We start from the raw sequence: 25,848 nt of genomic DNA, 5'->3' as shown, positions 1-25,848 counted from the left end.
AACACCCTTCACTCACACTACCTCAATTTACTGTGAAAGGTCAGTGACCCTTAATTTTTTTCAAGAGTGTTATTTTGAGTTTGTAGTCAACTACTGACCTCCTTCGAGAAATTAAAACTCTAAAAAGGGTAGCATACAAGAAGACAGAGAAAGAATACGCGTCATCTAGCTTTCCTTCTCTGTTCATGTCTCATGTGAATTTAATTTACTTACCTAAATATGTAGATAACGTTCCTTACCCAGTTGATTGTTTACCTAGGTGTATTTCAAATTACTTTGCACTTCATTTTGCGTTACTTTTCTACATTTAGATAAAAAATCGTCAGCCTGCCTATCTCTGCAAAACATTAATCAAAGACGCGTGTGAAGGCCGAAGGCAGACAATTATGGTCGCGTGATAAATGATAAAACATCAGGCTGTCCCTATCGCACTATTTGTAAGTGCGATAGGGACGGCACGATGTTTTATCATTTATCGCGCGACCATGATTGCCCTGCAGGTCTTCAGAGGCCTGTACGGGAAGCATGGTCGCGCGATAGACGATAAAAAATCAGGCCGTCCCTATCGCACTTAGAAATAGTGCGATAGGGACGGCCTGCTATTTTATCACTTATCGCGCGACCATAATTGCCTGCCTGTGCTGCGCATTACGTATATACGGGTTGTATTAAAGACTATCAGATATTTTCTTTATTCTTTTTGGTCGTTAGGTTTTTTATCATTTATTTTAATACAAAAATAAAGCATGTGTATAAAATTAAACCTAATGAATAGAGTACAGAGCTAGTATCGCATATCTTATCTAATACCGATACCGCCATCGCCATCTGCATCAGACTCTTGATCTTACCCAATTTCCGAGTCTCTTCTCTTAATTTCAGTTCCTAGAGTTGAAAATGTTGAAACTCATACTTAGTATTAAATAAAACACAAATACATATAAAAATCACAATATAATTTTAAATTATGGCTTAGGCCCTGTACCAGTTGCAGTCGCCACGTCTGTAAAGCCCCTTGTAGTTTCTTTTAAATGGCTAAATACCTAGATGTCATGTCATAAACATCTGTGATGTAACTGAAAATTAAAAAACATCGCTCAAAGATAAGGTTCAAATTAGCATGGCAAAAAATACAGTGCAGTCAAAATACCATCAAAATACGAAAAAGCATATGTCAATGTCAATATCACTGCCGTATGCCGTATTTCAGGCCATAAGGGCTGTTTTCTCAAATATGAAAAAATCTCAAAAGCAGAATTTTAATAAGACTTTCTAGGAAAATTATTTTGAACTTGATATGTAGAACAATTTTTAAAAGTTGTACAAAAAAAATCTGAACTAAGTTTCTAACTATATGAAAAGCATTTTTATCTTAGATTGCATATTTTAGTATCGTAACGAATTTTCTTTCAAATAAAAAGATAATTATTAGAATAGGTTGACGGTGTCTACCGTAAACTGGGGTTACATTGACCGATTTGGGAATTTAAACTTCTCTAGTTTCTACATTTAATGGGTATTTTTACCCATTAAATGTAGGAGTAAGAGAACCATAAATTCCAAAGTTGGTCAACGTAACGTAACTAAGAAAGAAAAAAATGGGACCATCAACTTTTTAAGTCTTTTCCTGCTAAAAATCTAAAAAGGTAACAAAATAAGTGATATCAGGATTATTGTTTTCTGTCACGATGCCTGCACGTATCAAATGTTTCTTTTTAACCCAGTGGTTGACTGGTAGAGAAGGCCTTAAGGCATTATGTCCACCATTTGTACTTAGTGTTTTATGTGCAATAAAGAATAAATAAATAAATAAAATAATGTACGCAGAAAAAAAAAGATGTGATCAAACTTAAACTGAAGTTGGGGTTACTTTGATACACTATATTTTTTTTAATGATAATCGAATGTAATTCCTTACAAAAGTATTTTATCTCAAGAAAAGATAAAAAAAATGGTTCGCAAAGTCAAATATTACAACTCTTTAACGCTATTTTGAGGTTACTTTGATCAAGAATAAAAATTACCATCTTCAAAAAACCAACTTTATTTGCAATTGTTTCAATATTTATCATAAGAAGAGATCCAATTATCAGCCTCAACTCAACAAGTACCGTGACATAATCAGACAATAATCAACTATGTGTCATTATGGTCAATGTTACCCCATGCAAGTGATCAAAGACACCCCACAGAGTAAATCATTAGTAGTAAATACCTAGTTTGACTTTATGATACAAAATTCAATACAATGGTATAGATAAACACATTTCTGGCAAGCTAATATTCACTGTGAACCTTTTACTTTAATACCCACTTCGTTAGTTTAGAAGTTTATTTAAACATGAAAAATAGCAACAAACTATGCTTTTATTTTGACACTTTATCCGCACTGCCCACGACCATACTTACTTATTCACCGCGTCAGAGCACCATCTAACTGTAGAGGTTGGTTAAGCGTTATGATATGTGTAGATTTCATTACCGACTACTCATAACATATTAAATCCTTATTTTTTTGGTCAAATAAATATAATACGCTCGTGACATATGACACGTGATATTTTGTTCGCAATCCGAAAGAGTCAACCCTAGCACTTTTCCCTATTCACCCCCTTCCCGACCCTATTCACCCCAACGTTAGGGTGAACGAAAATTACTAAATAAAACGTCATATTTTCAAAGACAAACCAAAGTTCACACTGTCGGAAGATTTTTTGTGTAAAAAATTAGCATGGCACATATAAAAAAACTGCTATCGACGTTCAAAAGTCGGTTTTGGCCATATTCACTATAAATTACGTTAGTTTATACCCGTTCCGACCCCATGAACCCAAAATCTTCAGAAAACGATGTACTATGTAGCCCAATTTTAATTGGTATTTTGGAGGTAACTAGTAAAAATAATTTAGTTTTACAATTGTGCGAAAATAGATTCTCATTTGGCCGGTTTTTTTAACCTGGCCTGGTGGCCTAGTGGTAATAACGTTAGCTGCGTAAGCTGAAGGCCCGGGTTCGATTTCCGGCTCAGCCACCGTGGGCCTTGTCGTTTTTTTCTTTCGTGTATGATATCTATTTAAATATATGTATGTATGTATGTGGACACTTTATTGTACATAAGACAAGTTAGGACATAAAAATACAGTATAGTTATGACGTACAAAGGCGATCTTATCCCTATAAGGGATCTCATCCAACCTTTGAGCGAATTTAAAATTTATTATTTATATGAACTTGAAAAAGAACAAATCAAAAATTATTCAATAAAATAAACTTTTTAACAAAAAAAAACCGCCTTCAAAAATAAGCGCGTTACAAAACACGGAGAAACTAAAAAGCAAAAAATAATAAACCTTTGAAATCAGATTTCTTATCGTATTGCAATAATCTAAACATCCAAATTATAAACAAATCAATTATTTTTGTAGTCGGCTGTTCGTCGCCTTGCTATTGCCTGTTTGCCCCACCCAACCATACACAGGCTGGTACCGACTCCAAAAATAATTGATTTGTTTATAATTTGGATGTTTAGATTATTGCAATACGATAAGAAATCTGAATTCAAAGGTTTATTATTTTTTGCTTTTTAGTTTCTACGTGTTTTGTAACGCGCTTATTTTTGAAGGCGGTTTTATTTTTTTTTGGTAAAAAGTTTATTTATTTGTTGATTTTTAGTGGTTCCTATTGATATTATATGTATCAGTCCGAATATATGCACACTAGTGAAAGAATTATCCTTTAACTCCTAACCATTGAGGAGTTGACCTTCCATCATCAGCTCAGCCACATAAAATTATTACCATCAGGCGTAAATACTAGTGTACCTTTGAAAAATACACTAAAAACATTACATGTGCCTATAACATTTGAAGATTTCCCTCCATTTCTCCAGGATCCCATCATCAGACCCCGACTTGGTGCCAATGGGACCATCTCGGGATTATACCCGTACGATCAAAAAAAAAATTTTGCAAATCGGTCCACAATTCTCGGAGATATCGAGTAACATACATACAAAAAAAAAAAAACATTCAGTCGAATTGAGAACCTCCTCCTTTTTTGAAGTCGGTTAAAAATAATTTTATTTCTTTCCTAGTTGTATAGTTTCATACTTATGATTTTTATTTTAAAGTAATCCGTTTATATTATAGCAACCATGGGTGATTTTTGCGGACTTAAGTAGAAACGTAGAGGTTGACAGAAGTGTGATTAATATTTCTAAGTGTTAATTTATTGTATCTAGTCTAACTACGAAGCAATACATTGACGTATAAATTGCGTCCATATACAGAGAGGTCATTCATAAAAATATCACTTTAGGTAACAAGTTATATATCTTTTATACAATGTGACAAGCATTGACCATACCATGCATCCCAATTCACCCCTCATCCGACCCTAATCCCCCCTTCGTAAACCTATTCACCCCTTTGTGACCCGATTCCCCCATTCCTGATCCCATTCACCCCTCAGGCCGCGGATATTTATTCATCCCGTAAAAATTCCCCAACACAGTTGCATCGCTTTCTTCATGAAAACCATTATAAAAATGAAAATATGTCTTATGATTTTCTGTTATACATAAACTTTAGAAGTGTATACACATTCAAAAGGATAATGAACGATTAAAATAAGTAAAAATCCAATAAATTTGAACGTCAACTTTGACAGACATGAAACTGTAAATATATTATTTTCCTACTTTGATTGCGGAAAATAGAAGGAATATGTAACATTATATACATTAGAAATATAATAACATTATATACCCCCGGAACCCTTTTCACCCCAAATTACGGTATTTATTAAATTGTCATTATGTAAAATGTCGGAAACTACGGAACCCTACACTGACGCGCTCTTGATCAGTTTTTCTTCTTAATGCTATTTAAGAGATAATAAAAAATTACACCTCCCAATTTATAATTAGTTTTTTTTTTTGCAAAAATTTCATTTTTGGCACAAGCTATTATCGCCGACATTACCTTTCATTCAACAATTATCTATTGCTCTCCGAGACATTTCTAAAAAACCCTGACTCAATGGGGATACGACGTTTCATAACAGAGTTCCTATGATCACCTTTCTGCTCCATCATCAGATTAGCTCCATGATACCATAATATTGCATTGTCACTTGATTTACATTTATGTGTGCAAAATTTCAGCTCAATCGGAAACCGGAAAGTGGGTCAAATTTAGCTTCTACGTTTTGACTCAAACTAACATACCTACCTACTAACAAGGCACGTTGAATAAAAACTTGTATAAAGGCTAGTATCAGAAGCCTTGCAATATAGTCATACTAGTTATGAAAAAAAAAGCTGCACTTTTAGATGGAAGCAAGCCGCTTTGCATGGTGATAGTAGACGTCTTAGTAAACGATATTTTCCGAGGAAATCGAAATTTCATTCCTTAGGAAGCCGAGCGTAGCGAGGTGTTTTATGAAAATGAAAAAAATTCTATCTTTTTATTGTATCGTCCGATTTTGACAAAACGTGTCTCAAATGAAAGGTAATGTAATTGCTTGGCTTTATGTAATTTAAAAAAAAATTAAAAAAAAAAATTATAAAAAGTAAGAAAAAAAATAAAAAAAGTAAATTTACGTCTCGCACTGAATAACTTCAAAGAATGACAGACGAAATGTACAATGTCGATATATGAGTTTTCTTAAATCAAAGACAGATAAATTCGTAGTTGAAAACTAAAAACCGCATCGAAATCGGATTAGCATTTTTTAAGATACAAGTTGCCAAAGTTGGGAAAATTTGCTTTATATGGCCACTTTGAAATTCCTTTGCCAGAAACTCAGAAATAATATATTTTTCTTACACAGAAAATTACATAGTGACAGCAGAACTCAAAATAAAATAAAAAATTCCGAGGATATCATAATTTCATCCCTTATAGATTATACATCGTGTCTACCGTTTTTTGCAGTTATTCAGTGTGATACGAAAATTGAAGTTTTTTTTAAAAAAATCTTACATTTTTTTCCCAATTTTTTTTTCAATATTTTTTTTAAGTTACATAAAGCAATACCTTTCAATTGAAATATGTTTTGTCAAAAGCGGACGACGCACAAAAAAATTAGATTTTTTTTTTCGGTTTTCGTAACAGACCTCGCTACGCTCGTCGTCCTAAGGGATGAAATTATGATATCCTCGGAATTTTTTACATTATTTTGAGTTCTACTATCACTATGTACTTTTCTGTGTAAGAAAAATATATTATTTCTGACTTTCTGGCAAAGGAATTTCAAAGTGGCCATATAAAGCAAATTTTCCCAACTTTGGCAACTTGTATCTTAAGAAATGCTAATCCGATTTCGATGTGGTCTTTAGTTTTCAACTATGAATTTATCTGTCTTTGATTTTAAGAAACTCATATATCGACATTGTACATTTTGTCTGTCATTATTTGAAGTTATTCAGTGCGAGACGTAAATTTACTTTTTTTAATTTTTTTCTTACTTTTTTAAAATAATTTTTGTTTCATTTTTTTTTAATTATATAAAGCAATATATTTCATTTGAGATACGTTTTGTCAAAATCGGACGATACAATAAAAAGATAGAATTTTTTTTATTTTCATAAAACACCTCACTACGCTCGGTTTCCTAAGGGATGAAATTTCGATATCCTCGGAAAAAATCGTTTACTATGATGTCTACTATCACCATGCAAAGCGGCTTGCTTCCATCCAAAAGTGCAGCTTTTGGCCAAAAATTCTCCATAACAAGTATGACTAATATAATAAGTTTACTTGTCATAATTTAAAAACAGATGAGACAGACATATCCAATGACAATAAGTCTACACCGTTTTCATGAACTGTCAAATCACCTCATACAACTTACGGCTGTAAGGCAACTAAGTAGGGTTTGTTATTGCAAATTAATTACATATTAATGATTTCTAGCCCGTAAGATATATATTTGCTTTAACAATGGATAGATATTTATGCGGATGAGAGTGTAATTTAGGTTTTTATAAGGAATCAAATCAAAAAATTTTAAGCGACCCGATCAGATATTTATCCGGATAAGGACCCTCTCACATCTACCGTCTTGCGATCGTAGCGTCGGGCCAACTGTATGACTAAGCCGGGCTGACGCGGCGGCTTTTTCCATACAGTTGGCCCGACGCTACGCTCGCGAGACGCTAGAAAGAGAGACGATGTTTTTGACGGTCACGGAGCATCACCAATTTTTGCCGGGAACATGTCGTCATATACTTATGGCCCCCTATAGAAAATCAGATATTTTTGCACGGCCGTTCATAGTCATTTTATGCTGGTCACCAGCTGGTATTCCATGAATATTTGGTCTAGTTGAGTGGAGAAGTGCCATTCAAAACAAGCGCTTTCTAAACAACGATGTATTTAGGTACTTTATAATTTATTATTGTTTTCAACTTACGGTTACGTGTTCTAGCTGGGGAGTTTATTGAAAAACCTTAAATTTTTTGACCAAAGCATGAAACTTGGCACAGTTGTTCCTTATATCAAAATAAGCCGATTAAGATCGGGAGCCTTCGGGAGCCTCCCCCCTGGGGCTCGGGAGGGGGGGTCAAAGTACCGCTTCACCCGGCTTGCTTTGAAAAATTCTAACATAACCCGTTTAGTTCATAGGTCATGTTTGGTATCGTTTTCGAGTAAATCAATAACGTAGAATTCATTTTTGGTACTAAAATTATAATTTAATGGTAAATAAAATAAAAAAAAATGAAAAGTTTGAAATTTTCATCTATGATTTACAAATTCAAGTCATCATAAATGTGAAACTGTTTGCTTTTTCTACAAATAAAAAAATATGATATGAAAGCCTATTTAATATAGATTATGAATAATATAACTTTTACCCACCTTTACTAACGTTAAGTTCCACAAAAAAATTACTTTAAGACGCGCGGCGTCGGGACGCCGCGAGCGTAATTTTAAAATGCCTTTATTTTAGAAACTCTATTAGACCCCGTTTAGCTATTAGGTCATGTTTGATATCGTTTTCGAGTAAATCAATAACGTAGAATTCATTTTTGGTACTAAAATTATGATTTAATGGTAAGTAAAATTAAAAAAAATTAAAAAATTTGAAATTTTCATCCATGATTTACAAATTCAAGTCATCATAAATGACAAACTGTTTGCTTTTTCTATAAATAAAAAATATGATATGAAAGCCTATTTAATATAGATTATAAAAAATATAACTTTTATCCACCTTCACAAACGTTAAGTTCGACAAAAAAATTACTTTAAGACGCGCGGCGTCGGGACGCCGCGAGCGTAATTTAAAAATACCTCTATTTTAAAAACTCTATTAGACCCGGTTTAGCTATTAGGTCATGTTTGATATAGTTTTCGAGTAAATTAATAACAAAGAATTTAGTTTTGGTACTACAATTATAATTTAATGGTAAATAAATAAAAAAAAAATATTCATCTATATTTGCAAATTCAAGTCAACAAAAATGTCAACTGTTTGCTTTTTCTTTAAATAAAAAATATGATGTAAAAGCCTATGCGTATGTCACCAAACGCCCAGACAAGTTTGGTGGAAACTTCCTTCACGAACTGCTTGGTGTCTAATGACCATGGTCCAAATGTTTCAAATGCAATTGCCGCAAATATGTAATTGTTTTTTAAAAATGCATATTTGCGCGTTTAAACTGGGCGTTTTGCAGCAGCAGTCCCTGGTTTCTGGGCCGAACGTTAGACGTTGGACGGAGCCAAGGTATCCATACAGGTCACGCGCCAAGGGTCGTCCCAGAAACCAAGGCAAAAGCGAGCAACCATCAGGCCGCTTTCCGTCTGCTGCTGACAAGCCGACAGGTTCGAGGGTTGTCGGTATGTTCGCTGTGCCGAGAGCCTTGTGGATTAAATCGTTAAGTGCAGCGTGTCACAAAATTCGGCCAGCACTAGACCGGCAGTGGAGTCCGTGGTGTCCTAATGCGTCGGCAGCAAGGGTGTGGTTGGCATGTCTTTAGCCCCAGTCTTAGACAAATGGCAGTATATGATGAAGTAAGGCAGCCTCGGAAGGAGGTATGTTCTCCAAGTGTCGATTTTTTCTAGTAAAGAGGTTCTTCCGGCACTCATTCACTGCTGCGTAAGGACCCTTGATCTGAAACAATATGTGCATTGTCATTTTATTTAAACAGATTCTGCAACTGTCAAATTACAACATTTTGGTGGATCACCTTCACTATTACACACTTACCTATCATACAAAATAATTACAAACTTTAGTAGAATCTGATTAGCCTATCTATGATATTGCTCCATCTCGTAATAGTTTGAAGTCTTGGGTGGCCATGTTTCTTCCTTGTTGATCGTTTCAAGCTGCGTTTATCGTACCTATCCCATACTATGTCTAATCTAGAAACGTTTTCTTTTGGCTTTGAAGCTTAGCCAGGCCACCCAAGGTGTCAAACTATTACAAGATGGAGCAATATCAGAGGCAAATCAGATTCTACTGAAGTTTGTAATAATTTTGTATGATACGTAACGTAAGTGGGTAATACTGAAGGTTACGTGATCCACCAAAAAGTTGTAATTTGATAGTTGTAGACTCTAAAATGATAATGCACATATTGTTTCAGACCAAGTCGTTGCGTAACGGTGAATGAGTGGTCGAAGTACCTACCTCTTTAGGTACCAGAAAAGATCGACAATTGGAGAACACACCTCCTTCAGAGGCTGCCTTGCATCAGCATATACTGCGCACAGTGTACCAGGGGCCCATTTCTCGAAGCTACAAGTTACAATTTTCAACTGGTTGTCAATGTCTAATATGACAAGTTGCAAAGAGACTTCCGCTTGTAACTTGTAACTTTCAGTTTTGAGAAATGGGACTTAGGGCGTTCTTGTTTGGAGTCAGGCGTTGGTGCCACACCAAAATTTGCCAAGTCCGTCTTCTTGGGGATGGAAGGAAGAAGGAGACGAATGGGTAGTGTGGTACCCATTCGTCTCCTTCTTCCTTCCATCCCAGTCAGGCAACACTGAAGTGGCCAGTATAGAAAGTAGGAAGGTAGTATAGGAAGTAGTAGTGCTTAGAAGTTACAAGATGTAAATGTAAATCAGGTTGCAAACACCGATGCAACTGCATAAAGAGGGTAGAGCCCTCTTTATGTAGTTGCATAATGCATATGTACCCAGCTATGTCTCTGCGAAGGGAATGTATAGTATGAGTATGAGTAATCTGTCAATTAGGACACCACAGACTAAACTATAAGTGCTAACTTTTCAGTGTTGGATACTCTATGGCAGTTCCGACTCAATTATAATAAGCTCATTATAATTAATTGACTTTAGTTAACTATAATAATTTCAAAAATAGAACTTCATACAATTTCTATACTAATTTGCGATATCTGGCAAATTTTCCTGCATCTGAAACACATTTTTTTTATCTGTCGCGTTATCGGCCAATCAGAGACGGTTATTACAAACAAATGGTTGCTAGGTAATTCGATGTTGATACAACGGTGAACGACTCTATTGACATTAATTTTAACTTGCATGAATGGTGATATTTCCGTCCATTGATGATGAAGATAGACTCGTAGAAAAAGTATTGTATACAATAGTGATATAATTAAGCTTTTCACTCTCGTACCGTACTACACATGGTACTCGACTGAAAAGTTTTGTATTATATCACGATTGTATAAAATACTATTATATAAATTTCTTACAGGATTCACTACAATGAATAAATAACAGGTACAGTCGGTCTTTAGATCGTGTGGCCCGACCCGAGTGTTGCCGTTGTCGACACCGGAGTCAATAATAATGAATCTTTTTCTATTTATGCATTAACACACCTCTGACACTGGCGATCAAATATATGAAAGAGGCGCGTTCCCCGCACACAGTATAAGCTCGCATAGGTGAACGCGTACTATCCTTTGTGAATAGGCTTTAATATCATATTTTTATATTTATAGAAAAAGCAAACCGTTTATGGTGACTTGAATTTGCAACTCACAGATTTTTTTTTTTAATTTCATTTAACATTAAATGGTCATTTTAGTACTAAAACTAAATTCTACGTTATTTATTTACTCGAAAACGATACTAAACATGACCTAATAACTAAACGGGTTCTAATAGAGTTTTTTAAAATAAAGGCATTTTAAAATTACGCTCGCGGCGTCGGGACGCCGCGCGGCTTAAAGATTTTTTTTCTAAAACTTAACGTTAGTAAAAGTTATATTATTCATAATCTATATTAAATAGGCTTTCATATCATATTTTTTTATTTGTAGAAAAAGCAAACAGTTTCACATTTATGATGACTTGAATTTATAAATCATAGATGAAAATTTCAAACTTTTCATTTTTTTTTTTTTTTACCATTAAATTATAATTTTAGTACCAAAAATGAATTCTACGTTATTGATTTACTCGAAAACGATACCAAACATGACCTATGAACTAAACGGGGTATGTTAGAATTTTTCAAAGCAAGCCGGGTGAAGCGGTACTTTGACCCCCTCCCGAGCCCCAGGGGAGGCTCCCGAAGGCTCCCGATCTTAATCGGCTTATTTTGATATAAGGAACAACTGTGCCAAGTTTCATGCTTTGGTCAAGAAAAAAAAGGTTTGGCCTCTTTTTGTCGATAAACGTTCCCACTATTCGCGGTATGCACAGAGTAAATCTTTAATGAAATTGAGACATTGTTTTATATATACAATTAAATTTGAACCAGAAGCACTATACCTATACCCGCTCGCATTCCCTTTTTTCTATTCTAAGTAAGAATCGATTAATAAGTATCTAAATATGTATGGATAAATTAAATTGTAATTGTTTACATACAACCTGTGAAGTTTGGTTGACAAAATTTGACGTAGGTGCTGTCATATATATTTTTAAAATGACGTACTGTTAATACCAGCGTAATGAAAATGTATTCCAATGAGTAAAAGAAAACATGAAACTTTTTTCAATTTAACCGAACTAGAATGAAATAATTTATACTCATTCGGTTGTGTTCGTTATTTTCTTTAATAATGTGATATATTTTTATTTATTTTTTATGCACAAGCCATGCACCTTTAAACTTTAAATGAGATTGGATCTCCACCTGACATATTTGATTTACCCTATTTATTTTGAGCACAGTTTTACACTGGTATGGTTTTTCGTGTACGTACACTATTTTCTGTCAAAATATTTGTCAAATTTAATTGTCAACACGGAGCGACCGGCGACACGTCTGCCTCCGATGAGCCGCTCACGGCGTCTAATCGAAAGGAGAATTCTGACAGCAATGGCGAATGTATGGAAATTTTACGATAGTTTAAATTTAAGGTAAAATTTCTGTGTTGCCTTTGAGAGGAAAAATATAAAAAACCTCGAAACTTCTAGTCCATTTATCTGGCTTTTAGAATCACGTAATGTTATAACTAAAGTATTGAATTTTTTTAACAAAGTTTACTAAACGGCGACATACGTTTTTCTCATTTTGGGTCAACTTTGCGTGGGTTTATTTATTATACCCTTAATAATTAGAGATTCTAAATAGTCAAAAGTTGTAGACACACTCTTTAAGATAATAACTACATTTATTTTATTCCATTTTATTGAGAAATGTGAGCAGCATTTGTTAAACGCCGAATGCTCTTTTCGAGGATTTCGTACGACCCCCTCTTAAGGATCAGCAGTGGTGGTATTGTAAACATGTCTAACGTGGAAAATTTAATAAATTAATTAATGATAATGATTGAATGAATTCATGAGAAGCAAAAGAGATAATTTGGCTGCTGACATACCCAGTGCAGAGGCAAGATCCACTCAAGACGATGCTAAGAAATAGATTGTGACAAGTTTAGACGACTTACCGGTAGTCATGTCTATTGCAGAAGTCCCAGGCTGAGGGCTGGCAGTGGATATGACGGTCTGGGGGCTGTTCTATCACGCTCAGGGGCCAGAAGTCTGCTGGCATGGCGGACATGTTCATGGAGACGAAGAACTCTTCGGCCAGTTGGAACATCGTCAGTGGGGTGTAGCCCTGAAATTTGATTACATTATTTTTATTAATTGTACTAGAAGATTACACGAGAGGCAAGCATTGTTCGGGATTTATCTGCGAAATCAATACAGACCCGCGATTTTTCTAAGAGAATAACGACAAAGTTCAGAAAATCGACAGGTAAAAAAAAATGTTTATTCGGAACGTAAAGCTTAACCTTATTACATATCTTTTGCCAAACCACTTTGCAACAATATTTCACTACGAGTATATACTGTTTTTACAACGGATAAACAGACAGGATGTGAAAAGATTCATGATTCTCAGCATTTTTTACAGCCTAATTTGTTGTACCTGTTGATTCATCTCAGCTGAAAAATCCAGCAGGTTCTTTCCTGGGCACAGTAGTGTGAAAGGCACGATGCCAGCCAAGCTCTATCTCCCCATGTCCCCAAGAATGTGATCTAGGATAGAGGTCCAATGGAAGACGCGCTCGAGGTGGTAGAGCCTCGCTAAGATTACATACCTGTTGATTCATCTCAGCTGACAAATCTAGCAGGTTCCTTCCTGGCTACGGTAGCCCAGCTCTGTTCCCACATGTCTTCGAGAATATGAGCTAGAATATATATTTAATGGAAGACATGCTCGGGGTGGTAAGTAGACCTCACTAAGTTAACATACCTGTTGATTCATCTCAGCTGAAATATCTAGCAGGTTCTTTCCAGGGTACGGCAGTGTGAAAGGGACGATGCCAGCCCAGCTCTGTCCCCACATGTCTCCAAGTATGTGTGCTGGGATGGGGGCCGAACGGGAGATTCGCTCGGGGCCGTAGGCCTCTCGAAGACGACGGCGGACGTAGGCGTGGAGGACTTCGTAGAGAGGCTTAATCTGGAAAATGTTTAACCAAAAAAATCTAACAACATTAAATGATAACATACCTATCGAAACATAACAGCGATTTACCTATCAGGAAATTCTGAGATAATCGCACAATCATAACTGTACACAGTTACGATTATGAATAATTCATCAATATTTTTAAATGGCATGTTGCTTTTTCTGTATTGCTTGTAACTTGTTCTGTTACTGAACTTGTAATTGTGCCCTAAATATTAAACTCTAAAATATCCCAAGATGATATTTTACCTGTTCCCAAACTTCATCGACTTCCTGTCTCATGTTCTGGGATTCGTAGGGGAACATCCAGTAAGCCGAGGCATCCGTGAAATCTGGAAAATAATGGAAATATTATTGTACACATATAAAATAAATATTGGGGACGGGACACCTTACACAGATCAACTTAGCCCCAAACTAAGCAAAGCTTGTACTATGGGTACTAAGCGACGATATACATACTTAAATAGATAAATACATCCATGACTCAGGAACAAATATCTGTGCTCATCACACAAATAAATGCCCTTACCGGGAATCGAACCCAGAACCGCGGTTTAGCAGGCAGGGTCACTACCGACTGAACCAGACCGGTCGTCGGCCGGTATAATTATAGTACTGTCCCGGATCTGTAAGTTCACATTTTTGACAAATTTGTTTTGAAGTATATTGCGATGTGTCTAAGACGTATCGTTTGCCAAATCGAACGATTCATTTCGAATTGGTTGAATCGATTAGGCCTTATGTACAAGGAGGCGCTTAAACAAATATACGATTTCTATCAACTTACTGAAACGTCATTTGAATCGAAATGACAGACTCTGCCACAGCACTAGTTTAAAAATAAAAATTATGGAGATTAGAAATATAAGGAGCGAAAGCTTTAAGTATCAGAAGTGCACATATAGAGGAAAAGATAGGTGGCGCTGCAATCGCAGGTGCATAAGGGTTTGACAATCTCTTTGCCTTCTCGGTAGTGACCCCGCCTACGGAGCAAGAGGTCCCGGGTTCAAATCCTGATGAGACCTTTTTTATTTTTATCTACTAATATTTTTCTTGAATTGTTTTATTTTTTTAATGTCCAAAAATATTTTGTTTTGTTACAACTTTTCGAAATTTCATTCGCAAGACTTACAACATTACCGAAGAATCCTAAGATGGGGCAAACAATGTAAAAGAGCTTAAGTTAACATTTGTATGAATAAAACAATAAATAAACACAAATGAAATACACAAAAAGAAAATTAATGTATAAAAAAAAAACAAAAAGCAAAAAGATCGCTGTCAGAATCGAACCCGAGAATATCTGCGTACGAAGCCAGCGCACTACCACGGGACTACGTCTTGACATGTTCAGTCTGACGAAATCAGCCTAGAGAAAGAACGTCTATAATGTCATCTCACATCGCTGATCATTGAGCGAGACATGCGCTCCAAGCGGAGAGATTTGTAACTGCAATTACAAGGCCTCAGCCGGTCATTTTTACGACTGTTCTACTTCGACAGACTTTCCTCCTTATCTCTAGTCTCCCTGATAAAAATGAATGATAAATGACATAATAAGTAAATCCTGCGTGATAAATTAATATCGTAAAATACTCACTAACGACGATCCGCAAAAATGTAACATGTGTTAGATTATGTTTAAAGTAAGCGAAATGTTGTTTTTAATTACTTGATTTTTTTTAATATTATTAGGTTGCGTAAAATTTCATTAGGTTGCGTGAGTTTACGTTTTGTGGACGCTGTCATGTGTCAAAAAGAGGTTCTTACAGATCTCCTGGGACAATAGGTAAATTATAAAAAGTAATGCGCCTACCAGAAAAGTTACCGCAAATGTTCACCACAGATATAGGTATTTAAAAACATCCGATTTTAATTGAAATACTTATTCAACTCGGTAGTGGACGATCATTGCATACAAAATAAGTTTTGTGTAGTTTGCACATATTACAAATATTTCCAAGAAAAATAAACCTATACATAATTTATCACTTGAATAACAGTAAATCACGCATTACAGCTGTCAAGTTTAATAGACAGGCATTTTATAGTGACTATTTATTTAATTTATCATATAAATTGTCCTATTAATTTATCATGTATCACATAATAATAATTAAATCTGTGTTGTTTACAAACTGCACACGAGCAAGAAGGCGCGTACTTATATAGTTTTCAAGCAAAATGTACTCGTCACTTAAGTATTAGCTCGCTCTAATAGGTAATTCGCATAAAAATAAGTGCAAATTGCGTTTTTATATGTGTAGGCAAGTGGTATAAATTTTAATTACCACTAATTTAACTAATGTTATACAGAAAATTCTAGCCGTAATAAAGTTGAGGAGGAATAGTAAAATAATAAGAAACAGTAAATTAGAAGTACATAAACATCATATTTGTACTGATTTCTTTAACTTAAATACCGCCACCAGAAAGGTAAAGTTCATAAATGTAATATTACTAAATATTGTATTAAATAATCCTTTTCCATCATATTCTATCGAAAACGTTCATAATTTGTTCGTATTTCAGTTATAGTACGTTATAGTAAGTCCAGACATGTTGCAATTCGCCCCAATCCCTTGAGTATGACATCATATATTGCAGCTCTCGATAAAGATGTCTCATTTAGACAAGGAAGAAGAAAAAAGGTCCCTGATCCATCTTTCATTATTTCTTCTCCACTCAGTCCAAACATGTTGCAACTCGTCCCAGGCTCTGGAGTGTGACATGATGTGTTGGAGCTCTGTTTGCAGATGGACTATAGAAATAAACTTACTGTTAAGTCTTGCAGCATGATTCGTTTCAACTGTTCATAAAGGTCTCTAATCCTCCTTCCAGTGTTTCTTCTCCACTCGGTCCAGACATGTAGCAACTCGTCCCAATCTCTGGAGTGTGACATGATGTGCTGAACTTCTGCTCAAAGATTTTGATTGACAAATGTATTTTAGAAACTTACTGTTAAGTCTTGCAGCATGATTTGTAAGCTCAACCAACTGCTCATAAAGGTCTCTAATCCTTCTTCCAGTGTTCCTTCTCCACTCGGTCCAGACATGTTGCAACTCGTCCCAGTCTCTGGAGTGAGACATGATGTGCTGGAGCTCTGGTTGGAGATGGAGTCCGCATTTGAAGGGCTCGTTGTAGGCGCAAATTTCAGCGTTGTTGTAGACAGCCAGCATGTCGTTGATGAGGCGGTTGTACTGAAAAAAATTAAACGGAAAAGTTATGTGTGGTTCAATGAAATTGAATTGCTTTTAGATGCTGTTAGTATTTTTACCGTAACAAATAAGGATACAACGAAAGATGCGAATATCACATCAGAGACAACCCAGAACAGAGCGTCCCCAAAAACAGGGATAAGGCTCTTAGGCCACGAGAGAGAGATAGAGAAAAACTAGGATATAATGAGTTTTTTTTATAGAAATCGCGAAGCGTCCGGTTGACGTAACTAGTGACCGAAAAGCTGGCGACTTTCTCACAAGAAGTATCCGGAATATCACGATTGCGATAAATTGTAGAAATAGCGCATCTTTAGTACAATACCCCAAGGGACTATCTAAGTTTCTTTATATTAACCCTATAATATTAGCCCTATAAATAATAAGAACAATGTATTCAAAATGCATAAAATATTTGAAGTTCTTGATGCGTATTTTTTCGGAAACTTTCGTATTTGTAGAGCTTGTTCGTACGTTTCCGTAACAATACAAAGGCAAATCTTTTCGGACTACATCTTTAAACTACGCTAATAGACTACTTTTTCTATAGTTACGCTTGGTTGGGCAGTATTAATTTAGCAGTTTTTAAAGACAAAAAAATTACAAAAACGTAATAATTTAATTAAATGATGTGTATAACTAAGAGAAGAAACAAAAGTCCAAAAGTAGATTTTGGGCAAGAAATAACTTACCCTATCAAGTTGATCAGGTGGCAAAGCCGCAGGTCCTATGATGGACAGCAGTCTCAACTGTCTGTACGTGGGGAAATCTCTGATACCCCCTTTTGGAATCTGTTGGGCCGTCTCCCAGAGACCTCGCTGGAAGAGTGTGTAGCGCTGTTGGGCGTCCAACTGGAAAATAAATAAAGTTTTTTAAAGATATTTCTTATAAATAAAAGGGGGAGAGGAACCAAAGAAAAGATGTATTGACTGTGTGAGAGATGTAAATGAAACGAAAGTAAGTAGATGATGACTTGATGAGATGACAGGCAATAGAGAGATATGGAATTCTGAAGAGCATGCTGCGCCGATCCCAAATAATTGGAATAAGGGCAAGCGAATGATGAAAGATCTTCCTTAAAGAACTATGAAAATGACTTAACTGCTTTGTCTTTTAAGAACTTTTGGAGATAAAGCAATACCTACAGATACATGCAGTGTCATTTGTTTTTTTTCCTTTTGGCAATACAGGCGTGAATTTATGTAGTTAAGTACCATATGTAGGTACAGCCATAATAATTATAGTGTTCCATAGTATTTTCTCAGAAACATTCATCTTTGTCGTGCTGATTCAGTCTATGCACTTCTTGGCTAACTGAAAGAGCATGACACGTTCGTACCTTCCCGTGAAAATGCGAAGGGAATTTGCTTTACATCAACAACATGTCATTATTGAACCAACAAACCAAAACCTTTGACTAATTAAACTACCTAATCACGATATTGCATTAATTCAAGCCGTTTCCTTGTATCATGTCAGAAATCATTTTAATGCAGTTTTGTAATTCTGAAAAGGAATTAGCACGTGTCAAGTTAAGGTCCATCTTTGCCCTTTACACATAATCTAGAAGGCTCTTTGCATCACCGCGTTACAATTTACAATAAAAACTATATCCACGGTGTCACGGCCACCCAACAATGACTGGCCGTGACGAGCTTGTCAACGTACGTGTCACCGTCACTCGGTGAGGAGCATGAAATCCTGCCGAAAATGGCGGGCGTTTATGACAGCTGTAAAAGGAGGTGTCAGGAAAAGCGTGGCATTGAAAGAAGCTAAGTGCTAAGTGGCGTGGGTAGGTTATGTTAGAAACGTGGACCGCAGCTGCTAAAAACAACTGGGTTTCTGAAGTTTCATGACTGATTTGGAGGTTATTGGATTCAACAAAATTGTCACGTCGCTCCTTGAAAAACATAGTGACACTATCCAAAAAACATAGGTTTTTAGTTAACAACGCCATCTAGGTCGCGCATTCATAACGAACGCAATGCAAAGACACCTATCGATTTAGCTCGCTTAGAAGCGACAGGGGGCGCTAATGTCACTATGGCGAATAGTGGGAATAGACGCGTGGGGGGCGGGAACAATGTCATGTTTGCATTAATGACCTAGACGCCGATCAAAATGTAGTGAACTCTAAGACGAAAGTTGTCATTTTGTGTTTAGTGACGGTGTTCCGCGAGATTGAATGGTAAGTATGACAATTTTCTTATGGAACATTGTATCAATCCTTAAAGTGTCACTTTGAACTTGTAATAACTATTCAATATTGAGTTTCATTTTAAAGTAACACTGTCATTTTTGCTATAATGACACTAGTACTTTAACGATTCTAAACGTTTTGAGATAGGTATAGTGACACTGTGCACGTAATGACGGTTTGGCTTTAAACTATTAGGCTTAATGCAGGTTAAAAATAAAGTTGTACTGTACTTTTACTTAAAATGACGTTATGGTCTTAACTCGCTAAAAATAATTTGCATGAATGAATCGTCATTATCTGTTTAGTGTCATTTTTGATTGTATGAATTACCATAATTACGCTTGCAAAGAAATGGAATACCGCTGTTATGAGTTTAAAGCCACTTTAACTGGTAATGGTAGCTTTAAGCGCGTTGACTGATTATTGTCACTTTAAGTTTTATGTCATGCTTTGCGGTAATTAAAATTACAAAACAGTTAATGATTAATTACCTTCTAAACATATTACGTTTAATACCATTGTTCCATTTAAATTTAGCACATAAACCTACACAATTTTGATGAAATTCTATGAAAAAGACATTTTACTCTATTTTTTTGTAAAATACCTATAAACAGCGCTAATAAAGATTAAGGTTATTTTTTGTATAATTATTTTTAGTAATTGCTATTTTTGTGATCTACAAGACACAATTACTAATTTAAGATACAATATAAAAACTATGATTGCTAGTGGATAAATTTCTTGTGCATTAATATAACAAAATTATTAGCCATAATTAAGTATATTTGTTTGTTACAGTAAAAAATGGCTCAACGATATTCCAGGCTCAAAAATTCAAAGCAATCATCAATAGTATAAACACACCAGCATCTACAGATCACCTATTTGCTACATCGCCACGAGCATGCACATTTCAAGCGGCCGACTAAACTTCGCATAAAATAGGGTATACCACGTCGTCAAAAAAAATCGCACCTCGCGCAAAATCGTTTCAAGCAAAAATATATCTAATCTTATTGACTGTAATCTATCAATATTTGTATCATTTCAAAGTACAATTAAAGCCCTTTAAGAGAAAAGGTGTACAACTTTCTTAAAAACAATAATCGCCAATCTGCCGTTGTTTAAAAAAAAGGTATTGATGCGATTTTAATGGGACTCTAGGTGTGCTACCCCAGACGGTTTTAGAAGGAGCTGTAAAGGTGTCATGTGGATCTTTTGCACTCCAAAAGTCACCGAGGACGAACGCCTGCAGAAAAAAAAACCTTGAAGGCAATAGGGGTTAAACACCAGAAAAAGCAGCTCAAGTGGTGGTACTGCTCCTAAACGGACTACGGCAGTAGCAAGTTGCTGAACGCCTAAGCATCCGTTTCCGGGTGCGACGAGTCTTGTTGCGGTTTCTGGAGACCAGTAGCTACATCAGGAGGCCAGGATCTGAGAGAAGACGCTGCACCACCGCTAGAGACGACCGGTACCTTGTATCGGCCTCTTTGCGGAACCGCTTTCTTATCGCTCCTGAGCTGCAGATACTGCTTAGAACAGCTCTAAAAACTGTAGTGAGTGTCTCCATGATCAGAAGAAGATTGAGGGAGAAGAAAATGTTACCCCGAAGAGCTGACAGAGGCTACCAATTGAAGCCAGAGCTAATACCCCAATCGAATTGCTATAAGGCTTAAGGATTGGACGTTGCAGCAATAGAGGAATAAAAGGGTGTACAGGAGTCAAGGAGAGCAGTTTACACCAGTCTTCACCGAAGAAACAGTCAGTTACGGGAGCGGCTCGTGCATGTTCTGGGGCGCGGCATTTCCATCGACGGCAAAACGGATCCTTAACTGCAGGCAGTTACATTATGGAGATCTTAGAAGAACGTATGGTCTCGTACGCTGAATTTTTTGGACCTGATTTCCAATTCATGCACGTCTACGCCCGTTGCCATACTGCCTTGATAGTGCGGGACTCCCTGATGCATGAGGTCGGAATGCACCGTAATGGAGTGGCAGCAACGAGCCCCGACCTGAACCCCATCGAACATCTCTGGGATGAGTTAAAACTGCTTGTTTGGTCACGGGATCCTGCTCCAGCCACCCTCAACGAGCTGGAAGCCGTAGTTATTGAGGAATGGGAAAATATTCCTCAAAAACTGATCGTAACACTGATCAGGTCGATAACTTATCGCATGGAAGCTACAGGAAGGGCCAGAGGGAGGATTTTTTTCGATATTTGTTGATTTTATTGCGATTGTTTTTTTTATTAATTTTAACCTGAATGCACTAAAGTAACTAAAGTTACATTTTCCTGACAATTTTAATTTTTTGTATAAAATATCATGAATTTTATGGATATTAAAATAAATGTTGTATTACTAACGCAAATGTCAAGACTGAAAGTGATTTTTGTTTCTAATATTTTTTTAGTTATATTTTATTGTTTAAGAGGGCAAGCCAGGAGTGTTTACACTAGTTTTTAAGGGCAGTAATGCTAAATAGATACAGGGTTTGAGACCGAATGTCATTTAATTCAATAAATTTTAATGTATATACATAAAAGGTGGTTTGATTGCTAATTATTCATTGAAATAAAAGGTAAATTTCATAAAAAATGGCTATAGTGTCATTTTTCCACAAAGTAAAACGAAGATATAAAGTTGTCATGTGTCCCTAAACAAAAATAAATGGAAAAGTGTCACTACCATTTTGTTTTAGCTTAATTATCTTAGAAACAAAATAAAAAAAATACAATTTTCTATTATATCTATTAGGTTTAGTCACAAAACTAACAAGATCTGCCAAAAAATTACAAGTTTGTTCTAAAAATGGCAATTTTTGACAATTCAAAAATTTCAAAACTTTAAACCATTGTACCCAAAAAAGACGTTTTTCATTTAATGACACTATGTTTTTCAAGGAGCGACGTAATATTAGTCTAAGATCCGTACTTAAGCTCGATCTTCACCGACGTGTTAACCAGATGAAAATAATATTTTATTAAATAAAATAAGTTTCTGAACATGTCTTACTATGGCAACCTCAATAAAAGTGGTCAAGAATATTTTTTAAAAATCTTTGAAAAATTAATATTTTTAACTAATTTCGCCGACGTGTTTACCAAATGAAACAAACTCCAGTAGAAAGTCACTGACCCATTGGCTATATTATTTGAGCTAGTCTTAGTATTTCCCATGCTATTTCTTGATGACTTGTGAGGGGATGCCACCGATTTATTTTTTAGTAAGCTCCTGTAGAAATCGCACTTCTTCCGCGATTCTGATAATTCATTCTGTAACCCATAATTTTCATTTAAATTGACATGTAATATGTTTTTAAATAATGTCAAGTGCGTATCTTCCTTTTTCACTCTGACAACAGACTCCGTAGGTTTGTTGCGGTCACGTTTGGATCGGATTAAATTACTGGCATAGTCAGAAATACTATTCGCTGAAAAGATCTTTGTGTAAGTACTTACGTAGGAAGGTCATCTTTCTATTTCTTTGGAGCTAACTGTACCAGTGTACCTCAAACTCTGCTGGTGCGCATCCTACTCACTTATTCTATTCTCTATGATTCTACACATTTTCGTGAGATTTCCAATTAATTATAAAAGCGCAGGAGATCCCGAGTTCTCAATTTATCCGGCAAATATTTCTATCGCAGTACAATCAGTTTTGCTTCTTACTTGTCTTAGGGGTCACTGACCCATTGGCTATATTATTTGAGCTAGTCTTAGTATTTCCCATGCTATTTCTTGATGACTTGTGAGGGGATGCCACCGATTTATTTTTTAGTAAGCTCCTGTAGAAATCGCACTTCTTCCGCGATTCTGATAATTCATTCTGTAACCCATAATTTTCATTTAAATTGACATGTAATATGTTTTTAAATAATGTCAAGTGCGTATCTTCCTTTTTCACTCTGACAACAGACTCCGTAGGTTTGTTGCGGTCACGTTTGGATCGGATTAAATTACTGGCATAGTCAGAAATACTATTCGCTGAAAAGATCTTTGTGTAAGTACTTACGTAGGAAGGTCATCTTTCTATTTCTTTGGAGCTAACTGTACCAGTGTACCTCAAACTCTGCTGGTGCGCATCCTTCTCACTTATTCTATTTTCTATGATTCTACAGATTTTCGTGAGATTTCCAATTAATTATAAAAGCGCAGGAGATCCCGAGTTCTCAATTTATCCGGCAAATATTTCTATCGCAGTACAATCAGTTTTGCTTCTGGGTAGTTCATCATGTAATTTAAAAACAAAGTTCCTTATTGTCATTATTAAACTTTGATTAATAATGATGACCGTCTTAACGAAACTTCAAGAACACACACAAAAAAAGAAAAATGAATCACAGTATTCACAGCAAGATGGATGGCACTTGCAACAATGCAATTAATTTTTTTAATGATAAAGCTGTTTTGACCGGTGAGTCAAGATGGTAATCAAAGTACGGTGTGAGTCAGTCCTTAGATGACTATCATTACTACTGGTCATGGAAAAAGGCTGGTTGTCAGAAAATTGTCCTTAAATCGTTGAACAGCAGGGTTAGCACATGATTGCCGCGAGAGTATGTCACCGCGAGATAGACTACCCGTACTTATGTCATTAATACTAATACAGTTAGAAGAAGACGTGTCATCTATCTCGCGGCGACATACTCTCGCAGCAATCATGTGCTAGGCCTACTAATGCACATGGATTGCTATGTGTGTCAGTGCGTAGATTCATGTCAATCATGTCTATTTACAACAATTTTCAGGGTTTAAAGTAGAACTGGTACCATGATTTCAAAAAGAACAGAGTAGGTATAAATATTTCCGAAACGAGTATCTGAGATAAGGACTTTTTCATCTGAAATACTAACGGCTATCCCTATTGCGGATGATGAATTAGGACCTCTTAGACTATAGCCACAGTATAATAAATAGTACTATCGTACAGTATGGCCACTCCCGTTCCCCGCTGAATGTGCCGCCCACCCCCTCTCGGTTACTTCACAGTTACCGCCTGTCAAAAACGCGAACAGTCAACCTGTCATATTTCACTCATACAAGCATACTTAGTACGCGTTCACCTACACGAGCTTAGACTGTATGCTAGGAGTGCGCCTCTTTCATATATTTGATCGCCAGTGTCCGAGGTGTGGTATAGCAAAAGATGATGTTTTGCAAAGTCATCTTCACTGCAAAAGTAATTCAAACCTAAGTAGGTAATTACATCGCTGTACGATACCTAAAAGATACCATTTGTTCTGATAGCTTCAGATAAAAACTTTTCAATTCAACTGATAATTTAAAGTTAGTGCTGACATCATTATCTCATGGTTTTCCTGAACTATTGTCTTAAACAGATTTTGCATACAAATAGCATCTTAAAGCATATTATCAATTAAACTTTAATCTTTTGTTTAATAACCGTGACGGTTTAGATTGGCAAAATACTTAATTAACTGAGATAAATGGCGTTTCCAAAAATGGAACTCAAGGCATATCGTGAAACGTGAAAATAGAATAAATATTTATTTGGGAATAACAGATATAGAAAGGAATGAAATTCCATGAACTGGCCTCATATCATCTCAGCGAGGTGACTTCCAGCGCTGATCTTCCGATGAGACCAAGTGAGAAAGGTTCACGGAAGGTAACAGACATAAGAAAAATCACGTTGTCATTCCCGAGTCGAAGTATGTCACAAAACAGAGGTCCTATATCTAAGCAGTTTGCCCTTCGTGCATCTGAAGCTAGCTAACGACCCTAATACATACATACTGATATTATTACTGCGATAGAAAATGTGTATCTGGCCCTGAAGTGTTCATAAGTTCTTAACCATGTAATTTTAGTATTGATGCAATTATATTTCACAAGATATTTTTTTACGTTTTCGTAGACTTCTACCTATAAAATATGTGTAGGGCAGCAGTTCTCAAAAAGTTTGTACAAAAAATAAGGAAAAAGTTAAATTTGTCTTTTTATTCCTATTTTGTTACCAAGATTTTTTTTTATGAATTGAGATTTTAGTATGTTTTATTTCGTCATTAAGGTTCGCTAGTATCTATATTTTCTTAATTATAACAATTTTCCTGTATATATCTTACAAAAGTCGACTTATGTTACTAAATGTTGGTAACATAAAGTAACCTAACCACAAAATTAAAATTTTGAAAAAACCCCCGACTGCGACATAGTAGACCAATTTTCATGAAACATGGCTAAGAACACTCCCGACTAACTCAGATTTCAGACAAAAAAAACTAAATCTAAATCGGTTTATCCATTCGAGAGCTACGATGCCACAGACAGACACACACACAGACAGACAGACAAACAGACAGACAAACAGACAGACAGACAGACAGACAGACAGACAGACAGACAGACAGACAGACACGTTAAACTTATAACACCCCTTCGTTTTTGCGTCGGGGGTTAAAAATAGGACCAATTAAAATTTTCTGACGTGGCTATGCTACAAACTTTTTAAGAACTGCTGAGGGATGGAATACCTGACAGTTCAGGCCCCGTAGCCGAATGGCATTTCTCCGAGAAATGCCATTCGGCTAC

General features: G+C 35.9%; 1 protein-coding gene across 1 annotated transcript in view; it reads right to left on the bottom strand.

The window, feature by feature from the left end:
• Nucleotides 1-25,848, bottom strand: part of LOC125242036 (angiotensin-converting enzyme-like) — a 294,233-nt gene that overhangs the window by 249,593 nt on the left and 18,792 nt on the right. Inside the window, exons 2-6 of the mRNA XM_048150745.1 lie at nt 17,783-17,941; nt 16,832-17,072; nt 14,119-14,201; nt 13,654-13,860; nt 12,842-13,011 (exon numbers count right to left, since the gene is read on the bottom strand). Of these exons, the coding sequence (XP_048006702.1) occupies nt 12,842-13,011; nt 13,654-13,860; nt 14,119-14,201; nt 16,832-17,072; nt 17,783-17,941 (860 nt within the window). The remainder of the gene's footprint in view (nt 1-12,841; nt 13,012-13,653; nt 13,861-14,118; nt 14,202-16,831; nt 17,073-17,782; nt 17,942-25,848) is intronic.

This window comes from Leguminivora glycinivorella, unplaced genomic scaffold (genome assembly GCF_023078275.1).
Source record: "Leguminivora glycinivorella isolate SPB_JAAS2020 unplaced genomic scaffold, LegGlyc_1.1 Scaffold3, whole genome shotgun sequence".
Taxonomy (NCBI): domain Eukaryota; kingdom Metazoa; phylum Arthropoda; class Insecta; order Lepidoptera; family Tortricidae; genus Leguminivora; species Leguminivora glycinivorella.
This window is presented reverse-complemented; position numbering and strand designations above follow the sequence as displayed.